Source organism: Erinaceus europaeus, chromosome 11, assembly GCF_950295315.1.
Source record: "Erinaceus europaeus chromosome 11, mEriEur2.1, whole genome shotgun sequence".
Taxonomy (NCBI): domain Eukaryota; kingdom Metazoa; phylum Chordata; class Mammalia; order Eulipotyphla; family Erinaceidae; genus Erinaceus; species Erinaceus europaeus.
Genome location: NC_080172.1, coordinates 49,518,904 through 49,542,027, shown reverse-complemented (window position 1 = coordinate 49,542,027; position 23,124 = coordinate 49,518,904). Strand labels below are relative to the sequence as shown.

Below are 23,124 nucleotides of genomic sequence, written 5' to 3'. Positions count from 1 at the left end.
GAGAGAAATAGAGCATCACTCTAGCATATACAATGCCAGGATCCAACTCAGGACTTCATGCTTGAGAGACCTGCCTGGCCATTCTTCTTCATAGTGAGAAAATGCAATCTTAAAGTACCAGAGAAAGAAATGAATAATTAAACAGAAACAAGGCGTTACTCAACAACTGAGAATAACTGATCTCTCAGCCCCTCATAGAGACTTTTTAAGTGTACAGATATCTCCCCCCTCCTAGATAGAGGATGAGAGAGAAGAGCGGTACCACACCACCAATGTATGTCTCCTGAAGTTTCTCCTTTTATTTTTTTTGCCATCAGGCTTCTTCTGTACCTGTACAACTCCACTGCTCTTGGTGGTGATTCTTCCCATCCTTTCCCCCAACAGAGAGGTGAAAAACAGATAGAGAAAGGGGTGTAGGGAGAGATACCACTCCACTACTTTTGAAACTTCTCTCATGCAGGCATTCCCATGTAGTAGTGGCTCTGGACTTGAACCCAGGTCCTCACACATGCTAATATGTTCTAAGGGGTGAGTCATCTGCCATCCCCCTAAGCTCCTGCTTTCTTTCTTTTTTTTTCCTCCAGGGTTATTGCTGGGGCTCAGTGCCTGCACCATGAATCCACTGCTCCTGGAGGCCATTTTTTCCCCCTTTTGTTGCCCTTGTTGTTGTAGCCTTGTTGTGGTTATTGTTGTTGATGTTGTTCGTTGTTGGACAGGACAGAGAGAAATGGAGAGAGTAGGAGAAGACAGAGAGGGGGAGAGAAAGATAGACACCTGCAGACCTGTTTCACCACTTGTGAAGCCACTCCCTTGCAGGTGGGGAGCCGGACCTCCAACTGGGATCTCCAACAGGTATCCTTACGCTGGTCCTTGCGCTTTGCGCCACATGCACTTAACCCTCTGTGCTGCCGTCCCACCCCCAAGCTCCAGCATTTTATGGTGCTCCTGTGTGGTGACAAGGGAGTCAAACCTGGTCTAGCAGTATAATAAAACGTGTTTAACCTGATTAACTGTCTCCTTGGCTTCCAAGAAACATTTATTGTTGGGTGGCAGTGCATCTGGTTAAGTGCACATGTTACAATGCACAAGGACCTGGGTTCAAGCCCCTGATCCTCACCTGTAGGGGGAAAGCTTTGCAAGTGGTGAAGCAGTGCTGCAGTGTCTCTCTGTCTCTCTCCCTATCACCCCCTTCCCTCTCGGTTTCTGGGTGTCTGTTTATTAATGAAGGTAAAAAAAATTTATTCAAGACTATTTAAAAAGCATTTATTGGGAGTTGGACGGTAGCGCAGTGTTAAGGTTAAGCGCACATGGCGTGAAGCACAAGGACCAGCCTGAGGATCCCGGTTGGAGCCCCCAGCTCCCCACCTGCTGGGGAGTTGCTTCACAGGTGGTGAAGCAGGTCTACAGGTGTCTATATTTAAAAACAAAACAAAGAAAAGGGCAACAAAAGGGAAAATAAATAAATATAAAAATATTTTTTAAAGAAGAAGCACTTATTGTTTGGAATTATCTGTAACACTACTCCCCTTCATTAAGCTAAATAATTGGAAGTTGATCCTACCACCTTCCAGTTTAGTTATCTGTATATGCAAGTAATACTAGAAAAAATAAATGCAATATGAATTTTTGTACAGAATCCTGTTTTGAACTCAGGACCTCATGCTTGAGAGTCCAGTGCTTTATCCACTGCGCCACCTTCCAGACCACACATGGACTCATTTTATAGCACTGCAGTATAAAATTGAAAAAGTTCAAATGAGTGGCTGGGGAGGTGACTCAGTGGATAGAGTGCACGCTTCGCAAACCTCAGGCCCCAAGTTTGATCCATGGCACTTTGTATGACAATAGTGTTCTGGTTTCTCACTCTGTTTTTAATTTAAATTTAATTTGCTTCCAGGGCTTTTCTGAGGTTTCATGCCTGCACAATTCCCAACCCTCTAGTGGGCTTCATTTATTTATTATTTATTGTTTCCTTTTGACATCAAAGGATGAGAAAGATATATAGAGAGGACAGATACCACAGCTCTACTCCACTGCTTAAAAAGCTTCTTCTTTGCATGGTGCTTCCATGTGGTGGCTGGAACTCAGGTCTTTGGACATGGAAATGTTTGTGCTCTACTGGTTGACCAATCCCCCCACCCCTTAAATAAATACTTTTTTTTTTTTAAACCAAAGCACTGATCTGGTTTTGATGGTGTGGAGGATTGAACCTGGGACTTCCGAACCTCAGGCAAACGGTCTATTTGCATAACCATTATGTTATCTACCCCACCCAAATAAATACATTTTTCCCCCATAATTCTTTGTTGTTGCCCTTATTGTTTATCGTCATTGTTGTTATTGCTGTCGTTGTTGTTGAATAGGACAGAGAGAAATCGAAAGAAGAGGGGAAGACAGGAAGAGAGAAAGACAGACACCTTTAGACCTGCTTCACGCCTGTGAAGCGACTCCCCTGCTGGTGAGGAGCTGGGAGCTGGAACCGGGATCCTGATGTGGGTCCATGCTCCTTCCACCATGTGTGCTTAATCCACTGCGCCACAGCCCCGCTCCATTTCCCCTTAATTCTTCCTGACAAGACCTTTACTCAGCTCTGGCTTGTGGTGCTGGGGATTGAATCTTGGACCTCCGAGCTTCAAGTGTAAAAAAGTCTGTTGTGAAACTACTGGGCTTTTTCCTCATGCCCTAAATACATAAGTCTTAAAAAAAATAGTTGCTAAGACTATTTAAAAAAGAAGCATTTATTGGGAGTTGGGCGGTAGTGCAGTGGTTTAAGTGCACATGATGCAAAGTGCAAGGACTGGCGTAAGATCCCCAGTTCAAGCTCCTGTCTCCCCACCTACTGGGGGGTCTCTTTGTAAGCAGTGAAGCAGGTCTGTAGGTGTCTATCTTTCTCTTCTCTATTTCTCTGTGTCCTGTCCAACTACAATAATAACAACGATAAACAAAAAGGGGAAAAAATAGCCCCTAGTAGCAGAGTAACTGAGCCCCAGTGATAACCCTGGAGGCAAAAACAAAAAGTTCACAAAAAAGTAAGTGGGGGTGGGGTAGATAGCATAGTGATTATGCAAAGAAACACTCATGCCTGAGGCTCTGAAGTTCCAGGTTCAATTCCCCCCCCCCCCACCATAAGCCAGAGCTGAGAAGTGCTCTAGTAAAAGAAAAAAAAAAAGAAGGAAGAAGTTGATCAAGGGATGGGCACTAGCACACCTGGCTAAGCTGCATAAGGACCTGGGTTTGATCCCCTGCCCCCCACCGGCTTTGGTCCTCTCCTTCCCTTTCCTCTCATTAATAAATAAGTAGAAAGGTTTGAAAAATATATACTCAGAAATACAAATTCCCCTACAAGTATGTATCTGATCTTTTTTTTTTGTCTCCAGGGTTATTATTGAAGCTCAGTGCCTGCACTACTGCTCCTACAGGCCATTTTTCCCATTTTGTTGCCCTTGTTGTTGTTTTTATTATTATTGTCATTGTTGTTCTTGTTGCTAGATAGGACAGAGAAATCAAGAAAGGAGGGAAAGATGGAGGTGGGGGGAGAAAAAGACACCTGCAGACCTGCTTCACTGCCTCTGAAGCAACACCCCCCCCAACCCCCGCAGGTGGGGAGCTATGGGATCAGACTGGGATCCTGGGATCCGTACGCTAGTCCTTGAGCTTCATGCCATGTGCATTGAACCCACTGCCCTACTGCCTGGTCCCCTGATTTTTCTTTTTTAAATTTTTATTGTTACTTTTTTTTTTTGCCTCTAGTGTTACCGCTGGGGTTCAGTGCCTGCACTACGAATCCACTGTTCCTGGTAGCCATTTTTTTAATTTTGTTTTTCTTTCTTTTTTTTTTTTTTTTGGTAGGACAGAGAAATTGAGAGGGATGGGGAAGATAGAAAGGGACAGAGACAGAGAGATACCTGCAGCCCTGCTTCATCATTCATGAAGCTTTCCCCCTATAAATAGGGACCAGGGTCTTAAACCCCGGTCCTTGTACACTGTAATATGTGCTCTCAACCAGGTGTGCCACCACTTGGCCCCCTTTCTACAGGAAATAAATGTTTGATACCAAATGTGTTAGAATATCAAGACCTTAAAATTTTATTTGGGGCCAGGCGGTGTGGCACACTGGGTTAAGCACACATAGTACAAAGCGCAAGGACTGGTGGAGAAGCCCACAGTTCCCTGCCTGAAAGGGAACCACTTCACAAGCAGTGAAGCAGGTCTGCAGGTGTCTGGCTTTCTCTCACCCTATCTCCCACTCCCCTTTCAATTTCTCTCTGTCCTATCAAAAAATTGAAAAAATGGCTGCAACAGTAGTGGATTTTTTTTTCACTTTTTTTTAATAATTTATTTCTTTATTGGGGAATTAATGTTTTACATTCAACAGTAAATACAATAGTTTGTACATGCATAACATTCCCCAGATTCCCATTTAACAATACAACCCCTACTATGTTATTCATCATCTTTCATGGACCTGTATCCTCCCCACCAACCCACCCACCCCAGCGTCTTTTACTTTGGTGTAATACTCCAATTAGTAGTGGATTTGTAGTGCAGGCACCAAGCCCCAGTGATAACCCTGGAAGCCAAAAGAAAAAAAAAATTCTTTCCTTTTTTTTTTTAATTTAAAGATTTTATTTTATTAATGAGAAAGATAGGAGGAGAGAGAAAAAGAGCCAGGCATCACTCTGATACATGTACTGCTGGGGATTGAACTCAGGACCTCATGCTTGAGGGTCTAGTTCTTTAGTCACTGCACCACCTCCCAGACCACTCCTTTTTTTAAAAAAAAAAATTATTTATTTAGTCCCTTTTGTTGCCCTTGTTGTAGTTATTATTGTTGTTATTGATGTCATCATTGTTGGATAGGACAGAGAGAAATGGAGAGGGAAGGGGGAGAGAAAGAGAGACACCTGTAGACCTGCTTCACCACCTGTGAAGCGACTCCCCTGCAGGTGGGGAGCCAGGGGCTCGAACCAGGATCCTTACATCGGTCCTGCGCCATGTAAGCTTAACCTTAGCTGTGCTACCGCCGGACTCTGCCCCCAGTTTTTTTTTTTTTTTCTTGTTTAACTCTTTAACATTACTGATAAGTAAACTGGGTCTGAGTTTTGAATTCAGCACTTTTTTTAGGACTCTGTCTTTGAGAGACAAGTCCCTGTAAGTGCTTCACTCATGAAGTCATATAACTAAAGAGAACTTTATCTCACATTGGTGATTTCTTATGAGAAATGGCAGCGTGTAGAGCAGTAACTGTGATCCTTCCAGGAAAACCTCAGGTGCTTCCTGCAGAGGCGCTGCCTTTACTGCCCTCAGGCAGCCACTCAACAAAGTTCGGAGCCCAGCCCAGGAGATCTGCTGTGCCAGAGTTCTGTGCCCCGCATCAGGAGAAGCCACTTGGGGCTCTCGCTCAACACACTGAGGAGGAGACTGATGACGGTGGACTTTTCATTCCAACAGGTAGGCTTTATTTTCCTTTTAAATAAAAAATGGGGAGTCGGGCGGTAGCTCAGAGGATTAAGCGCACGTGGCGCCAAACGCAAGGACCAGCTTAAGGATCCCAGTTCGAGCCCCAGCTCCCCACCTGCAAAGGAGTCGCTTCACAGGCGGTGAAGCAGGTCTGCAGGTGTCTGTCTTTCTCTCTCCCCTCTGTCTTCCCCTCCTCTCTCCATTTCTCTCTGTCCTATCCAACAACGACAACATCAATAATAATTATAACAATAAAAACAACAAGGGCAACAAAAGGGAATAAATACATAAATAAATATAAAAAAAACTTAAAAAAAATAAAAAATGAAACGCTCTGTTGAAATATAAGGTGCAGAAAATATAAGGTGTAGCAACCAGATAAAATGTTAACCAATACCCACACCAGTTTGCCTATTATCAGCATGCCACTATCCTGTCTTCTCACAGCTGGATTGATTCAGCTGTGCTATTTTTTTTCCCCCATCAGGGTTCTTGCTGGGGCTTGGTGGTTACAGTATGAATCCACTGCTCCTGGTGGCCATTTTATTTTTTCCCTTTTTTTTCTTTCTAATTTTTTTATATTTACTTATTTTCCCTTTTGCTGACCTTGTTTCTTATTGTTGTTGTATTTATTATTATTAATGTTGTTGTTGTTAGATAGGACAGAGAGAAATGGAGAGAGGAGGGGAAGACAGAGCGGGAGAGAGAAAGATGGACACCTGCAGACCTGCTTCACCGCCTGTGAAGCAGCTACTCTGCAGGTGGTGAGCCGGGTACTTGAACCGGGATCTTTAAGCTGGTTTTCTTTCTATTTGTATTTGACAGAACAGAAATTGAGAAGAGAGGAAAGATAGAGGGTGAGAGAAAGACACCTGCAGACTTGCTTCACCGCTCATGAAGCTTTCCCCCAGCAGGTGGGGACTCGGGCTCGAACCCAGGTCTTTATGCATTATAGTGTGTTCGCTCAACCAGGTACACCATCGCCTGGCCACAATACATTTATTTATTTATTTATTTATTTATTTATTTATTTATTTATTTTACTGGTGCCTGCGCAGCTCTGGCTTATTGGTTATGTGGGGCTTGAATTTGGCAACTTTGGTGCCATAGGCAATAGAGTCTTTTTATCTTCTGTTAAAAAAAAAAATTAGGGAGTCGGGCTGTAGCGCAGCGGGTTAAGCGCAGGTGGCACAAAGCACAAGGACCGGCATAAGGATCCCGGTTCGAACCCCGGCTCCCCACCTGCAGGGGAGTCGCTTCACAGGCGGTGAAGCAGGTCTGCAATTGTCTCTCTTTCTCTCCTCCTCTCTGTCTTCCTCCTCTCTCCATTTCTCTCTGTCCTATCCAACAACGACAACAACAATAATAACTACAACAATAAAACAACAAGGACAACAAAAGGGAATAAATAAATAAAATATTTTTTTAAAAAATTAAAGATTTATTTATTACACGCAAGAGAGATAAAGTTCCACAAGAGACAGACAGATCTAGACTAGCTAGTGCACACTCTAGAACATGTGGTTTCAGAAATTGAACTGGGAACCTCATGTCTCCAATTTTTTTTTGTTGTTTTTTTTAGCCTCCAGGGTTATTGTTGGGGCTCTGTGTCTGCACTCTGAATCCACTGCTCCTGGAGGCCATTTGTTTCCATTTTGTTGCCCTTGTTGTTGTTGTCATTATTGTTATTGTTGCCATTGATGTTGTTGTTGGATAGGACAAAGAGAAATCCAGAGAGGAGGGGAAGACAGAGAAGGGGAGAGAAAGACCCCTGCAGACCTGCTTCATCACTTGTAAAGTGACCCCCTTGCAGGTAGGGAGCCGAGGGCTTGAACAGGGATCCTTATGCGGGTCACTGTCCTTTGCACCATGTGCGCTTAACCCACTGTGTTACTGCCCAGGCCCCTAAAAAATGGTTTTAAAGTGAACTTCAGGGAGTCAAGTGGTAGCACAGCGGGTTAAGTGAAGGTGGCACAATGTGCATAAGGATCCTGGTTCGAGCCCCCAGCTCCCCACCTGCAGGGGAGTCATTTCACAAGTGGTGAAGTAGGTCTGCAGGTGTCTTTCTCTCTCCCTCTCTGTCTTCCCCTCCTCTCACCATTTCTCTCTGTCCTATCCAACAACGACATCAACAACTACTACTACAACAATAAAACACCAAGGCACCAAAAGGGAATAAATAAATTTTTTTTTTTAAAGTGACCTTTAGGGGTCAGGTCATGTGCACACCTGCACATGTTACAATGTGCAAGGACCAAGGTTTGAGCCACTGAACCACACCTGCAGGGGGAAAGCTTTGCAAGTGGTGAAGCAGGGCTGCAGGTGTCTTTCTGTCTCTCTCCCTCTCTATCTCCCCCTACCCTCTCAATTTCTGACTGTCTCTATCCAGTAAATAAAGATAATTTTTAAAAACGTGATCTTCTGGTGGTCCAGAAGGTGGTAGAGTGGATGGGGTGTTGGACTCTCAAGCATGAGGCCCCCTGTTCTGTCCCCAGAAGCATATGTGATGCTTTGCTTCTTGTTCTCTCTTTTTCTCTTTCTCTCGCCCTACCTCTCTCATTAGTATAAATAAAATCTTTAAACACAAAAATAAAAATAAGTGAAGGTAACTCTCTGGCAGAGTGTTCTTTTATTTTTTTTAAATATTTATTCCTTTTTGTTGCCTTTGTTGTTTTATTGTTGTAATTATTATTACTGTTGTTGTTGATGTCGTCATTGTTGGATAGGACAGAAAGAAATGGAGCGAGGAGGGGAAGATAGAGGGGAGAGAGAAAGAGAGACACCTGTAGATATGCTTCACTGCTAGTGAAGTGACTCCCCTGCAGGTGGAGAACCGGGGCCTCGAACTCGTATCCTTGCGCCACTGGTCCTTGGGCAGAGTTTTTTTTTTTTAATATTTATTTATTTATTCCCTTTTATTGTTGTAGCTATTATTGATGTCGTCGTTGTTGGATAGGACAGAGAGAAATGAAGAGATGGGGAAGACAAAGAAGGGAAGAGAAAGATAGACACCTACAGACCTGCTTCACCACCTGTGAGGTGACTCCCCTGCAGGTGTGGTGCTGGGGGCTCGAACTTGGATCCTTATGCAGGTCCTTGCACTTTACACCACATGTGCTTAACCTGCTGCACTACCGCCTGACTCCTTGGCAGAGTGTTTTTTAGCTACTCACTATATCACTTTCAGGGCCTCAGATTTATCTATTGAATTATTAATGAGGGAGAGAGAGAGTGGGAGGGAGAACTACAGCATCTCTCTGGCATATGTTATTTCTTAGGATCAAACTCAAGACATCAATCATGCTTAAGAGTCCATTACATTTTTCTTTTAGTAGAGTTGTTTAAGGGGGGTGGGCAGTGGCAAATCTGGTTAAGCTCACCAATGACCACAGGCAAGGACTCAGGTTTGAGCCTTTGTTCCCCACCTATAGGGGGGCAAAAGCTTCACTAGTGGTGAAGCAAGTGTCTATAGGTATCTTTCTTTATTCCTCTCTGTCTTACCCTCCTACCTCCATCTCTGTCCTATCTAATAAAAATAGGATAAAACAAAAGAAAAGGAAAAATTACCTGCCAGGAGAGAGGAACAGAAACAGACTCCTGCAACACCACTTCACCACTTGTGAAGCTTTCTTCCTATAGGTAGGGACCGGGTCCTTGCACACTGTAATGTGTACACTTAGCCAGGCACACCACTACCTGGCCCCTATATATTTTTTTAACTAATTATTTGTACAGTGGGAAAACTAACTCCCTGCTACAAAGGGTTGTAATATGTGAGTAACATGTAGAAAAATACTTAACAAAAATGTTGCAGGACTTGTAGTTCTGTCACAACACTACTGCCTTCACTGTTGCTACCACTAACATATATTCTTTTATATATATATATGTATATATATATTATATTTATTCATTTTTCCATTTTTGTTGCCCTTGTTTTCATTGTTGTAGTTATTATTGTTGTTGTTATTGACATTGTCGTTGTTGGCTAGAACAGAGAGAAATGGAGAAAGGAGGGGAAGACACAGAGGGGGAGAGAAAGACAGACACCTACAGACCTGCTTCACCGCTTGTGAAGCGACTCCCCTGCAGGTGGGGAGCCAGGGGCTCGAACTGGGATCCTTCCACTGGTCCTTGCGCTTTGCGCCACATGTGCTTAACTGTTGTGCTATATATTCTTATTTGATTCCCAAAACCAGAAATCTAGAATCTTTCTTTCTTTCACAATTGACTTTTTTTTTTTTTTGCTTCCAGGGTTATCCTTGGAGCTCAGTGCCAGCACTACAAATCCACCACTCCTTTTTTTTTTTTTTTTGATAGGACAGAGAAATTGAGAGGCAAGGGGGAGATAGCGAGATAGCAAAGGGACAGAGAGGGGCTAGGGAGTGGCACACCTGATTAGACACACATACTACTGTGTGCAGGGACCTGGATTCAAGCCCCTGGTTCCCACCTGCAGTCGGAAAGCTCAGAAGAGTGGTGGAGTAGAGTTGCATGTGTCCAACAATAAAATAAAATATTTAAAGAGAGAGAGAGACAAGGAGAGAAACATAGACACTAGCAGATCTGCTGCACTGTGAAGAGTCCCCACTGCAGGTGGGGAGCAGGGGCTCGAACCCAAGTCCTTGCATATGGTAATGTGTGAGCTTAACCGGATGTACTACCACTTGGCCCCTCTTGGAGCTGACATTAGATTTTCTTGTGAGACAGACATACACACACATATTGTTATTTATTTATTTATGTTTTTCTCTGCAGAAGAGCAAGATAATGAACAAAATGAGAAAAGGCATAAAAAGAAAAGGGGTACTAAGAGGAAGCGAGACGGAAGGGGGCAAGAAGAAGGGACTTTGACTCATGACCTGAAACTGGATGACATGCTGGACCGCACGTTAGAGGATGGGGCCAAGCAGCACAACCTAACTGCTGTCAATGTTCGCAACATCCTTCATGTGAGTAAGGCTGAGCAGCTGTGTAAAATAAGTTTTTCCCAGAAAGCAATTGAAAGTACTTAGAGATTCTTAATTCTAGGCCTGTGTGTTCCTAATTATGTGATTTACCTATTGCAAAACACTGTATTTCAAAATAGTGTTCTTTTTTACTCAGCATACAGTAGAATCTGAATACATGTTAAAAAAGGACTTTAGTGGGGAGACTAACTTTTTTTTTTATTTCTTTATTGGGGAATTAATGTTTTACATTCAACAGTAAATACAATAGTTTGTACATGCATAGCATTCCCCAGTTTCCTATATAACAATACAACCCCCACTAGGTTCTTGGACCTGTATTCTCCCCCCCCACCCACCCAAGAGTCTTTTACTTTGGTGCAATATGCCAGTTACATTTCAGGTTCTACTTTTTTTTTTTTCTTCTGATCTTGTTTTTCAACTTCTTCCTGAGAGTGAGATCATCCTATATTCATCCTTCTGTTTCTGACTTATTTCACTCAACATGATTTTTTCAAGGTCCATCCAAGATCGGCTGAAAACGGTGAAGTCACCATTTTTTACAGCTGAGTAGTATTCCCTTGTGTATATATACCACAACTTGCTCAGCCACTCATCTGTTGTTGGACACCTGGGTTGCTTCCAGGTTTTGGCTATTACAAATTGTGCTGCCAAGAACATATGTGTACACAGATCTTTTTGGATGGATGTGTTGGGTTCCTTAGGATATATCCCCAGGAGAGGAATTGCAGGATCAATGGGTAGGTCCATTTCTAGCCTTCTGAGAGTTCTCCAGACTGTTCCTCCACAGAGGTTGGACCAATTGACATTCCCACCAGCAGTGTAGGAGGGTTCCTTTGACCCCACACCCTCTCCAGCATTTGCTGCTGTTACCTTTTCTTTTTTTTCTTTTTAAAGATTTTGTTTATTTATTTATGAGAAAGATAGGGGAGAGAGAGAAAGAACTAGACATCACTCTGGTACATGTGCTGCCAGGGATTGAACTCAGGACCTCATGTTTGAGAGTCTAGTGCCTTAGCCACTGCGCCACCTCCTGGACCACATGCTGTTACCTTTTCTGATGTATGACATTCTCACAGGAGTGAAGTGGTATCTTGTTGTCTTTATTTGCATTTCTCTGACAATCAGAGACTTGGAGCCTTTTTTCATGTGTTCCTCGGCCTTTTGGATCTCTTCTGTGGTGAATATTCTGTTCAAGTCCTCCCCCCATTTTTGGATGGGGTTATTTGTTGTCTTGTTGTTGAGTCTGGCAAGCTCTTTATATATATTGGTTATTAAACTCTTGTCTGATGTATGGGGAGACTAACTTTTAACTTTCATCCTTCCACTGATGATTTATTGTACTATTGAGCAGATTTTACTGATGATGAAAATGTTCAGTTCAGCAAACTTACTCATCTGAACAAAAAGACACCTAGTTAACAGGTTACAGTATTTTGTGATATTTAAATCATGTTCTTTGATAAGTATCAATACAGCTATCTACTGAGCTTTTTTTTTTTTTTTTTTTTACTGTTTCTCTTACATATATATGAACTGTTTTTATTCTTAGTAGCATTTAATGAGATCGACCCACTTATTTCTTACTTTATTTACCAGAGTACTGCTCAGCTCTGGCTTATGATGGTGCTGGGGATTGAACCTGTGACCTTTGGCACCTCAGGCGTGGAAGTCTTTTTGCATGACCATTATGCTATCCCCTTAGCCCTGACCCATTTATTACTACATGAAGCTGTGTGCTTCTACCCAATACTTGTCGGCCTCTTTGCTTTCTGTTATCTTGGATTAATTGGATCTATGTCAGTAAGTGTCTGTCTGCGTGTCTAGCTCTTGAGTATTTTCTGCATTAAATTGAGCAAGTTATCAAGAGATGAATATTATTAACAAGTCATATCCTTGTATAAAGTGAAATTCCATCTCTCCCCAGGAAGTAATTACAAATGAACACGTCATAGCAATGATGAAAGCAGCTATCAGCGAGACGGAAGATATGCCAATGTTTGTGAGTAGTTGTCACTGTTTTAGTGCCATCTAACAGAACTATATGAATTGGCTAAGTGTAGGTGGTCACTTGGAAGTTTGACAGTAAGGGGTAAAGACAGCATCTCAAAACCCATGGGTAACATGAGTTTTCTACTAACTGTTCTCATTTTCTTCTCTCTAGGAGCCTAAAATGACACGCTCTAAACTGAAGGAAGTGGTGGAGAAAGGAGTGGTGGGTGTTCTGTTTTCTATGCTTATTTAGCTTGGTAAATAAGATCAAACCCCAGGCTATATGTAGGGAATACACATAAGAAAGATTTGTAGTCTGGATTTGTTTCCTTAAAGAAATATTTGAGGGATTAGGCAGTGGCATACCTAGTTAAGCACACATGTTACAATGTGCAAGAACCTGGGTTCAAGCATCCAGTCTCCCCCTGTGGGGGGAAGCTTCACGAGTTGTGAATCAATGCTGCAAGTGTCTCATTCCATTTGGATCTTCCCTCCTTCCATCTCTGTCCAATAAAAAAATATGTGGGGACCAGGTGGTAGCACACTTGGTTTGAGTGCACAGGTTACAAAGTGCAAGGACCGAGGTTCAAGTCCCCCAGTCCCCACTTACAGGGGGAAAGCTTTGTAAGTGATGAAGCAATGTTGCAGGTGTCAGTCTCTCTCCCTATCACCCCCTTCCCTTTCAATTTATGGCTCCTCTATCCAATAAATAAAGATTTTAAAAATTATAAAAAAATATAGGTGGTGGTACAGTGGATGAACTGTTGGAATCTCATGCATGAGATTCTGTTGAATACCCAGTACCTCGTGTGCTTTGGTTCTCTTTCTCATTAAGAAATAAGTAATTTTTTAAAATTTGTTTCCCCCCCCCCTTTTGTTGCCCTTATTGTTTTATTGTTGTTGTAGTTATAATTATTATTGTTGTCATCGTTGTTGGATAGGACAGAGAGAAATCAAGAGAGGAAGGGAAGACAGAGAGGGGGGAGAGAAAGATAGACACCTGCAGACCTGCCTCACTGCCTGTGAAGCAACTCCCCTTCAGATGGAGAGCCAGGGGCTTGAACCAGGATTCTTTTTTTATATTTATTTATTGTTGCCTTTTGTTGCCCTTGTTGTTTTATTGTTGTAGTTATTATTGATGTTGTTGTTGGATAGGACAGAGAGAAATGGAGAGAGGAGGGGAAGACAGAGAGGGGGAGAGAAAGATAGACACCTGCAGACCTGCTTCACCGCCTGCAGGTGGGGATTCGAGGGCTCTAACCGGGATCCTTAAGCCGATCCTTGTACTTTGCACCACCTGCTACCACCCAACTCCCAAACCTGAATTCTTATGCCCGTCCTTGCACTTCGTGCCACATGCGCTTAACCCGCTATGCGCAACACCCAGAAATAAGTAAATCTAAAGAAAGAGAGACTTGTAAAATGTTATAGTGTAAGGCCAATGAAAAGCTCACTTAGTGTGTTGCCTTGCCATGTGTGCAGCCCATGTTCAAAGCCCAGCCCCCACTGACTTGTCAGAAGCTTTGTAATGTGATCTCTTTCACACACACAAATCCCCCACCACCACCCCCATTTCTGTCGAAAACAAACAAGCAAAATACATAGGCCTAGGGAGGTGACCTAACTGGTAGAGTAATGCCTTACATGCACGAGGCCCTAGGTTCCATCCTTGGCACTGTATAATTTGGCAAAGCAGTGCTCTCAATAATGAGTAAGTAGATAGGCACACATTGTTATTAATAATAAGCAATTAGATAATAAAATTATATTTAATAATGAATTATTGTTGAAAGTTACAAACATGAAAGCAGTGGTGAAAAATTGCATCAGTGAGAAAGAAGTCCTATGGTTCTATATGTCAAAGTCTGTAAATCTGTGACATGTAGAATATAATTTAACATTAACTCCACTTTTCTTGTTTTAATAAAAAAACACTCAAGGATATTCAAATCAGGCTCTGAGTTATGTTTATTAACCATAAATTTAGGTGTAGAGAAGTTAGACTACCCAAGATTACACTTTATGTGGGAGAATAAGGACTGAAGTTCAAATGTTACTTTATTTTGTCATCAAGGTTATCACTGGGTTTTTGTGCCTATGTGCCTGCACATCTTCCAGTGGCTTTATTTATTATTTTAAAAAGGAGACATTAACAAAACCATAGGATAGGAGGGATGCAACAGCACACTATTCCCACCACCAGATCTCCATATCCCATCCCCTCCCCAATGGCTTTCCCATTCCTTATCCCTCTGGGAGTAGGGACCCAAGGTCATTGTGGGTTGCAGAAGGTGGAAGGTCTGGCTTCTCTAATTGCTTCCCCGCTGAACATGGGCGTTGACTGGTCGGTCCATACTCCCAGTCTGCCTCTCTCTTTCCCTAGTAGGGTGGGTCTCTGGAGAAGCGGAGCTCCAGGACACACTGCTGGGGTCGTCTGTCCAGGGAAGTCTGGTCGGCATCCTGCTGGCATTTGGAACCTGGTGGCTGAAAAGAGAGTTAACATATAAAGCCAAACAAATTGTTGAACAATTATAGACGAAAAGGCTGGAATTGTGCAGATCAAGTGTTGGGGGGTACTCACTGAAGACTATTGTGTACTTTTGCTTTCAGATATATATTTTGCCCTAGTTTATGGATAACATGTGAACATATGCTCTATCTCAGGGGACCTGGTGTATATCTAGGTTTTGGGACTTTGTTAGGAAGTGAACCATCTGGAATAGAATTAGAGAATACTGTGAAAGGAATGGTCTCACCCGAGTAATGAAGCTGAAGGGTTGTCATTCCACACCTGAAGTCTGTGGACACAGTTTGAAGTGAAGTATGCTGAGGTGGCACTCACTGAGTTGGCATTATTTATTATTGATAGAGGGTGAGAGACAGGGAGGTAGGAGAGACACCTGCAACATTGCTCTACTGCTAGTGAAGCCCTACCCCCTGTCGACAGAGACCAGGGGCCCAAGTCTAGGTCTTTGCACACAGTAAAGATGTACCCTCTTGGGGTTCGAGCGGTAGCATAGCGGGTTAAGTGCACATGGCATGAAGTGCAAGGACCGGCCAGTTCAAACCCTGGCTCCCCACCTGTAGGGGAGTCGCTTCACATGTGGTGTCTTTCTCTCCTCTCTCCATTTCTCTGCCCTATCTAGCAACAACAACATCAATAACAATAATAACCACAACAATGATAAAAAACAAGGGCAACAAAAAAGGAAAATATAATAAAATATTAAAACAAATTAAATTAGATAAGATAAGACACTTTTTTTTTGCCCCAGGGTTATTGCTAGGGCTTGGTGGCTGCACTACAAATCCACTACTTCTGGGTGCCATTTTTTCCCTTTTTGTTGTTACTATTATTGTTGCTATTGCTGTCATTGTTGGATAGGACAGTGAGAAATTGAGAGAAGAGGGGAAGACAGAAGGGAGCGAGAAAGATAGACACCTGCAGACCTGCTTCACCACTTGTGAAGCGACCAGGTAGGGAGCCAGGGACTTCAACCGGGATCCTTAAGCCAGTCCTTGCACTTTGCGCCACATGTGCTTAACCCTCTGCGCTACGCCCCCCCCCCCCTTCCCTTTTATAGTTATTGCTGGGTTCAGACAAATACTGATGATGGAAATAATCAATAGCTATTTTTTTCTTTCAATCTCTGATATTTGAGATATCAATCAGGGATAATATCCCTAGATCACTGCAACTTTGTAATGATGAGGAAGTAAAATTGAAAACAGTTTCAGTTAATAGAACTTATTTAACGTTCTTTGTTGGTAGGTCATTCCAACGTGGAATATTTCATCCATTAAGAAGGCCATTGAAATTAAGGTAAACTTGGAAGAGGCAATTCCCCCCCTCCCCCACCCTAGCAAGAATTTATTGGTTTTGAAATGCCCAGGTACTTCTTTTTTAAAATGTTAACTTGTGTGTGTGTGTGTGTGTGTGTGTGTGTGTGTGTGTGTGTGTGTGTGTGTGAACTTTCTTGTCTTTACTCCAGCTCTGATTTTACTGTTTGATTTTAAATCTCATACTAAGAATCCCTTTCACCCCTGCCTCTTGCTACTTACTTCAGCTGCTCAATATGTTGTTAGGTTTTGTTTTTTTTCCCCCCTGCTCTGCTCTCTTCCCCTTATTTTCCAGATATGTATGAGTGTATTTCCCATCATTCCATTTCTTGTTTTTCTACTTGTACTTACATAGCCGCCTCAGTTTGTGGATATTCAGTTGGAGGAAGATGATTCTTCAGATGAAGAGTACCAGCCAGATGATGAAGAAGAAGATGAAACTGCTGAAGAGGTCAGTCACTAACCTTGTGAATGCTTATCAAAAAAGCTGACTGGGGTCGGGTGGTGGTGCACCTGGATGAACGCACATGTTACAGTACTCAAGGATCTGTGTTCGAGTCCCACCATCCTCACCTGCAGGGGAAAGCTTTGTGAGTGGTGAAGCAGTGTTGCAGGTATCTCTTTGTCTCTCTCCCTCTCTACTACCCCCTTCCTTCTCAATTTCTGTCTGTCTCTATCCAATAAATAAGTAAAGATAATAAGTTACAAAAAATGACTCAGTATGGCAGAGTCTGCTTTGCTTCCTTAGTCATGTCACCTGCTTTGGAGAGAATTGAAATAGGCAATTTTCTGCTCCCTTTTCTGCATCATTCTAAGACTGAAGGATTTTTCTCTTCTAACTCTCTAACTTTTCATGGTTTATACTATGAACTGTAACAAAACTTAATATAGAATGAAACTAAAATGTATACCTTATGTAAATAACAATTATATTTTATATATAACAGTATATAACTACAGGGGGCTGGGAGATAGCTCATCTGCTAGGGTGCATGCCCTGTAGTGAATGGCACTGGGAAAAAATCACGGTGGTGAAGTGGTGCCTTAGTATCTCTTCTCTGTCTCTGTCTGCATTTTTCCTCTTTCATTCAAAAATAAAGAATAGAAAAAATACTTATAAGGCAGGAGTCAGGCGGTAGCACAGCAGGTTAAGCACAGGTGACGCAAAGCACAAGGACCGGCGTAAGGATCCGGGTTCTAGCCCTGGCTCCCCACCTGTAGGGGAATCGCTTCACGGGTGGTGAAGCAGGTCGGTGTCTATCTTTCTCTCCTCCTCTCTGTCTTCCCCTCCTCTCTCCATTTCTCTCTGTCCTATCTAACAATGACGACATCAATAACAACAATAATAACTACATCAATAAAACAACAAGGGCAACAAAAAAGGGAAAATAAATAAATATTAAAAAAAATACTTATGGGAGTCGGGCTGTAGCGCAGCGGGTTAAGTGCAGGTGGCGCAAAGCACAAGGACCGGCATAAGGATCCCGGTTCGAACCCCGGCTCCCCACCTGCAGGGGAGTCGCTTCACAGGGGTGAAGCAGGTCTGCAGGTGTCTCTCTTTCTCTCCTCCTCTCTGTCTTCCCCTCCTCTCTCCATTTCTCTCTGTCCTATCCAACAACGACAACAATAATAATAACTACAACAATAAAACAACAAGGGCAACAAAAGGGAATAAATAAAATAAATATTAAAAAAAACTAAAAAAAAAAAACTTATAAGGCATGAAACTTCCTCCAAAATCAGTAATTAATTTTGCCCACATCCCTTCCCTTTCCAGTCATAATCACTTTTTCTTTCTGTAGTGAAAGCCATAACTATCCTGACTTCTCGTGATTATTTTTCTGCTTTTCTTTATAGTTATATAATCTAGATAGGCCCTTCAACACACATCAATTTTTCACTGTTTCTGAACATTCTATAAGGACCTGTAGTATATGTACAAATTGGTGTCAGGCATTATTTTGACTCAGTATTAAGCTTTTGAGATTCCTCTGCACTGTTACATATAGCTGTAGTTTGTTCATTCTCATTGCAGTATAAAAAAATATATATATTTTTTCCTCTAATTTTTTTTTTTTTGAGCCTTCACTACTCCAGAATAACTTTCTCAGGATGGAGAGAAAGGGATAGACAGACAAACAGAGACATCACAGCAGCTCCTATACAGTGGGGACCAGGCTGGATGTGCACATGGCAAGGCAGTATGCTATCCACTAGTTATTATTTTGCCAAACCTACTGTGTAAATAATCTCTGTGTTGACTGGTTTATAAAATGATTGTTACCTAGTACCTTACAATTTTGCAGTTTGCAATGCATGTAAGTTTAGTATTCTGTTATCTAGCCTTACCTTCAGAATATTTAACTGGTATTTTAATTTTATATTCCTTCTTCAGCAAAGTAACTAATAGTTTGTGATTCATTCTTTGAAGCATATCGAACTTAGTAGAATGAGGTAGAGGCATAAACGTGAACTGAATTTGTTTTTGTAGAGTTTATTGGAAAGTGATGTTGAAAGCACTGCTTCATCTCCTCGTGGAGCAAAGAAATCCAAACTGAGGCAGACTTCTGAGATGACTGAAACAGATGAGGAGAACAGCGTATTATCAGAGGTAAAGCATCTCATACACAAACTGCACCTTAAAGGTGACTTTATGAGAACTCGCATGGCAATTCAGGGCTATCACCCTTTTTTTGGTGGTTTAAGGTTAGAAATCAAGCTGTTGTCTTCTTAGAATTTATGATTCATTATACCTACTTAGGTTGCAAAGTCAATGAACATTTAAGAGAAAACTGGAAATCAGTGATAAAGAGCTTGTCTGTGGGGGGGGGTCTGGGGGGGGAGCATCTGGTTGAGCACACGTATTACAATGCACAAGGATCCTGGTGCAAGCCCCCTGGTCCCCACCTGCAGGGGGAAAGTTTTGCGAGTGGTGAAGCAGGGCTGCAGGTGTCTCTCTGTCTCTCTCCCTCTCTATCTCCCCTTTCCTTCTTGATTTCTGGCAGTCTCTATCCAATAAATAAAGATAATAATAATAACAAGAGCTTGTCTATATTCTTCCCAAGAGATCAACAATGTTTTATTAGCGGAGTTGCATTCTTTAACCCTACTTTTCTCTCCTACTACATTTTCTAATATTATCTAAAGCAGCATTTGCTAGATTTCTCATTTTTGGCAGCTTGTCGTGTTTTGTAGGCTTCATTGGAAATACGGTAAAAGCCATGTAAATCAGTATCCTTAGTAAGGCCTTAGTTTTTGTCATTATTTATATGGGAAAAGAAAAATGGGGGGGGCTGGGTGGTGGTGCACCTGCTTGAGCGTATACCTTATAATGTGCAAGGACCCAGTTTTTTTTTTTTTTTTCTTTTTCTTTTTTCCTTCAGGGTTATTGCTGGGGCTCAGTGCCTATACCGCTCCTGGAGGCCATTTTTTTCCTTTTTGTTGCCTTTTTTGTTATTATCACTATTATTATTGCTGCCATTGCTGCTGCTGTTGGATAGGACAGAGAGAAATTGAGAGAGATGGGGAAGACAGAAAGGAGAGAAAGGTACACACCTGCAGACCTGTTTCACCACTTGTGAAGCGATGCCCCCTGCAGGTGGGGAGCTGGTAGCTCAAACCGGGATCCTTAAACCGGTCTTTGCACCACCTGTGCTTAACCTACTGTGTCACCACCTTCCCCAAGAACCCAGTTTTAAGACCTTCAGCCCCCACCTATTAGGAGGAAACTTCATTAGTGGTGAAGCACTGCTACAGGTATCTCTCCTCTCTCCCTTTCTACCTCCCCTTCCTTTGTCCTATCAAATAAATATAAAAAAGAACAAGAAAATAAAACGGCAGGGGTAGATAGCATGATGGTTATGCAAAGAGACTCATGCCCCAGGCTCCAAAGTCCCAGGTTCAATTACATGTGTAAACCAAGCACTGTTCAAGTTAAAAAAAAGAAGAAAGAAAGAAAGAAAATCTGCCTCTCACATTCTTCCCTCCCTCCTTCCCTCCATTACTTAACTTACCAGAGCACTGCTCAGCTGTGGCTTTCTGGAGTTGTTAGGGATTGAACCTGTGACCACAGAGCCTAAGGCATGGATAACCCCCCCCCTTTTTTTAATTTAACGTAATTGCCTCATCAATCAGGTTGAGAAAATCACGACACCGGCCACCAGACACCTCAGTGTGGAGGTGGTACCAATGGGACCCCCACCCCCTCCGAAGCCCAAGCAGACCAGGGATAGCACTTTCATGGAAAAGCTGCATGCAGTAGATGAGGAGCTGGATTCTAGCCCAGTCTGCATGGATTCTTTCCAGGTAAATACTATATCTGCATCGTTGCAGATGCCAAGTGGATTGATTTTGTTGTTACCCAGGTGGGAGAGGGAGAAGAAATTAAACCCAGATAGAAAAATGTAAGAGTCAGGGGCCAGGTGGTGACGGACCTGGTTAAGTGCAGACATTACAATGCACAAGGAGCCATGTTCAAGCCTCTGGTCCCTACCTGCAGGGGGAAACTTCATGAATGGTGAAGGAGGACTGCAGGTGTCTTTCTACCTCACTCTCTCTATCTCCCTCCCTTCTCAATTTCTGTCTTATCTACTTATAAATAAATACTTAAAAAAAGAAAAACATAAGAGTCATGAAATTGTATGTCTTTGATACTTTTGCAAGAGTCCAGCTCCTAAGGGAAAGATAAGGTAAATGACAGCATTTTGTTTTCTGTTGTCCTATTAGGTTAATAATGATGTACCAGACAGTTGTCACGTGAGTACAGTTTCTTATCTCTCCATGATTATAGCATTCTTTTTCATTTTTAGAATTTTGGGTATAAATGTATTCTGGAGTCCTGTCTCCCCAGATGCTTGCCCCACTAGGGAAAGAGAGAGACAGGCTGGGAGTATGGATTCACCTGCCAATGCCCATGTTGAGTGGGAAAGCAATTACAGAACCCAGACCTTCCTCCACCTTCTGCACCCCAAAATGATCCTGGGTTCATACTCCCTGAGGGATAAAGAATAGGAAAGCTATCAACGGAGGGGATGGGATATGGAATTCTGGTGGTGGGAATTGTGTGGAATTGTACCCCTGTTATCCTATGGTCCTGTCAATAGTTCCATTTTATAAATAAAAACTATATATTAAAAAAAAAAGTTTGGGTGTAGCATAGAAACAGTGCCTAAGAAGTGACAGTTGGGAGTCGGGTGGTAGCACAATAGGTTAATCGCAGTTGGCACAAAGCACAAGGACCGGCGGAAGGATCCCGGTTTGATCCCCTGGCTCCCCACCTGCAGAGGGGTCGATTCACAGGCAGTGAAGCAGGTCTCTAGGTGTCTGTCTTTCTCTCCCCCTCTCTGTCTTCCCCTCCTCTCTCCATTTCTCTCTGTCCTATCCAACAATGATGACATCAGTAACAATAATAACTATAACAATAAAACAAGGGCAACAAAAGGGAATAAATAAAGAAATTTAAAGAAAGAAAGAAAAAGGAAGTTACACACTTGTTAGAATGTTGAACTTAAACAATGAGGTTTTGAAGAACAAATCCTGAATGGGATAGTTCTGGAAAAGTTATTTAATTAAATTTTTGAAAATATTTCATTATTAAAGAGAAAGAGGGTGAGAGAACTAGCACATCACTCTGGCACGTGATGCCAGGCATGAAATTTGGGACCTTTAATTAGAGTCCAGCACTTACTGCTGAGCCACCTCCCGAACTTTGAGTCATTTAATTTAAATGACCCAGTCTTAGGGGGTGGGGCAGTAGTGCACTGGGTTAAGCACAAAGAGCAGGGACCCTCACAAGAATCTTGGTTCGAGCTCCTGCCTCCCCACTTGCTTTGAAAGGTCTACAGGTGGCTTTCTCCCACCCCCAATCCCAATCTTTCCTTCCTCTCTCAATTTCTCTTTCTCCCCCAGCAATAATCCTGGAGACAACAACAACAATTAACAAAAAGACCCAGTTTTAGAGTGAATAAGTTTAGGTTGTGTGGGTAGGGAGGAGGTAGCTAGAAATATTTATATAGAAGTTTATTCAAGCAAACATGGAATGACTGAAATAAAAGAGGAATGAAAGAGTACTAGAAAAGAAGTATTTGTTTATATATACTCTATTGGAGAAAGACAGAAACCATAAAACATAATTTTGGATAGTAGTTAAATTCTGTTAACTGAAGACAGGAAATATGCTTAGCAAAGTACTTTTATTTTATTTTATTTATTTATTTACTTATTTATTATGAGAACTCTGCTCAGCTGTGGCTTATGGTGGTACAGGGGACTGAATGTGGTACTTTTTTTTTTTTCCTCCAGGGTTATCACTGAGGCTTGGTGCTTGCACCTTGAATCCACTGCTCCTGGAGGCTATTTTTTCCCCCTTTTGTTGCCCTTGTGTTTTTTTTTATCCTTGTTGTGGTTATTATTGTTATTGATGTTGTTGGATAAGACAGAAATGCACTTAACCTGCTGTGGTACCTACCGCCTAACCCCTGAACCTGTTACCTTGGTACCTCAGGCATGAGAATCTCTTTGCATAACCATATGCTGTCTACCCCTGCCAGCAGAGTACTTTACATAAGGTCAAATGAAAAGTTCTTAAGGACTTGGTATTTGAGCTGATATTTATTTATGAATGAGAGATTGAGAACCAGAGCCTTACTCTGGCACGTATGATGCTAGGGATCAACCTTGGCCTCATGCTTAAGATTCCAGTGCCATATCTACTGTGCCACCTTTCAGGTCACTCGAAGTGATTTTTTTTTTTGTAGTATTGAGACATTTTATCATTTTAAAAAAGGTATTTATGGGAGTCGGCTGGTGGCACAGCAGGTTAAGTGCACGTGGCACAAAGCGCAAGGACCGTCGTAAGGATCCT

The 23,124-nt window shown here is 42.3% G+C and overlaps 1 protein-coding gene across 1 annotated transcript in view; it reads left to right on the top strand.

Annotated features, from left to right (window-relative positions):
• The window catches only part of GON4L (gon-4 like), an 87,498-nt gene that overhangs the window by 6,000 nt on the left and 58,374 nt on the right, over positions 1-23,124 (top strand). The window contains exons 2-10 of the mRNA XM_060201592.1: positions 5,260-5,451; positions 10,219-10,412; positions 12,358-12,432; positions 12,595-12,645; positions 16,195-16,245; positions 16,618-16,713; positions 18,754-18,873; positions 20,397-20,567; positions 20,988-21,017. Of these exons, the coding sequence (XP_060057575.1) occupies positions 5,260-5,451; positions 10,219-10,412; positions 12,358-12,432; positions 12,595-12,645; positions 16,195-16,245; positions 16,618-16,713; positions 18,754-18,873; positions 20,397-20,567; positions 20,988-21,017 (980 nt within the window). The remainder of the gene's footprint in view (positions 1-5,259; positions 5,452-10,218; positions 10,413-12,357; positions 12,433-12,594; positions 12,646-16,194; positions 16,246-16,617; positions 16,714-18,753; positions 18,874-20,396; positions 20,568-20,987; positions 21,018-23,124) is intronic.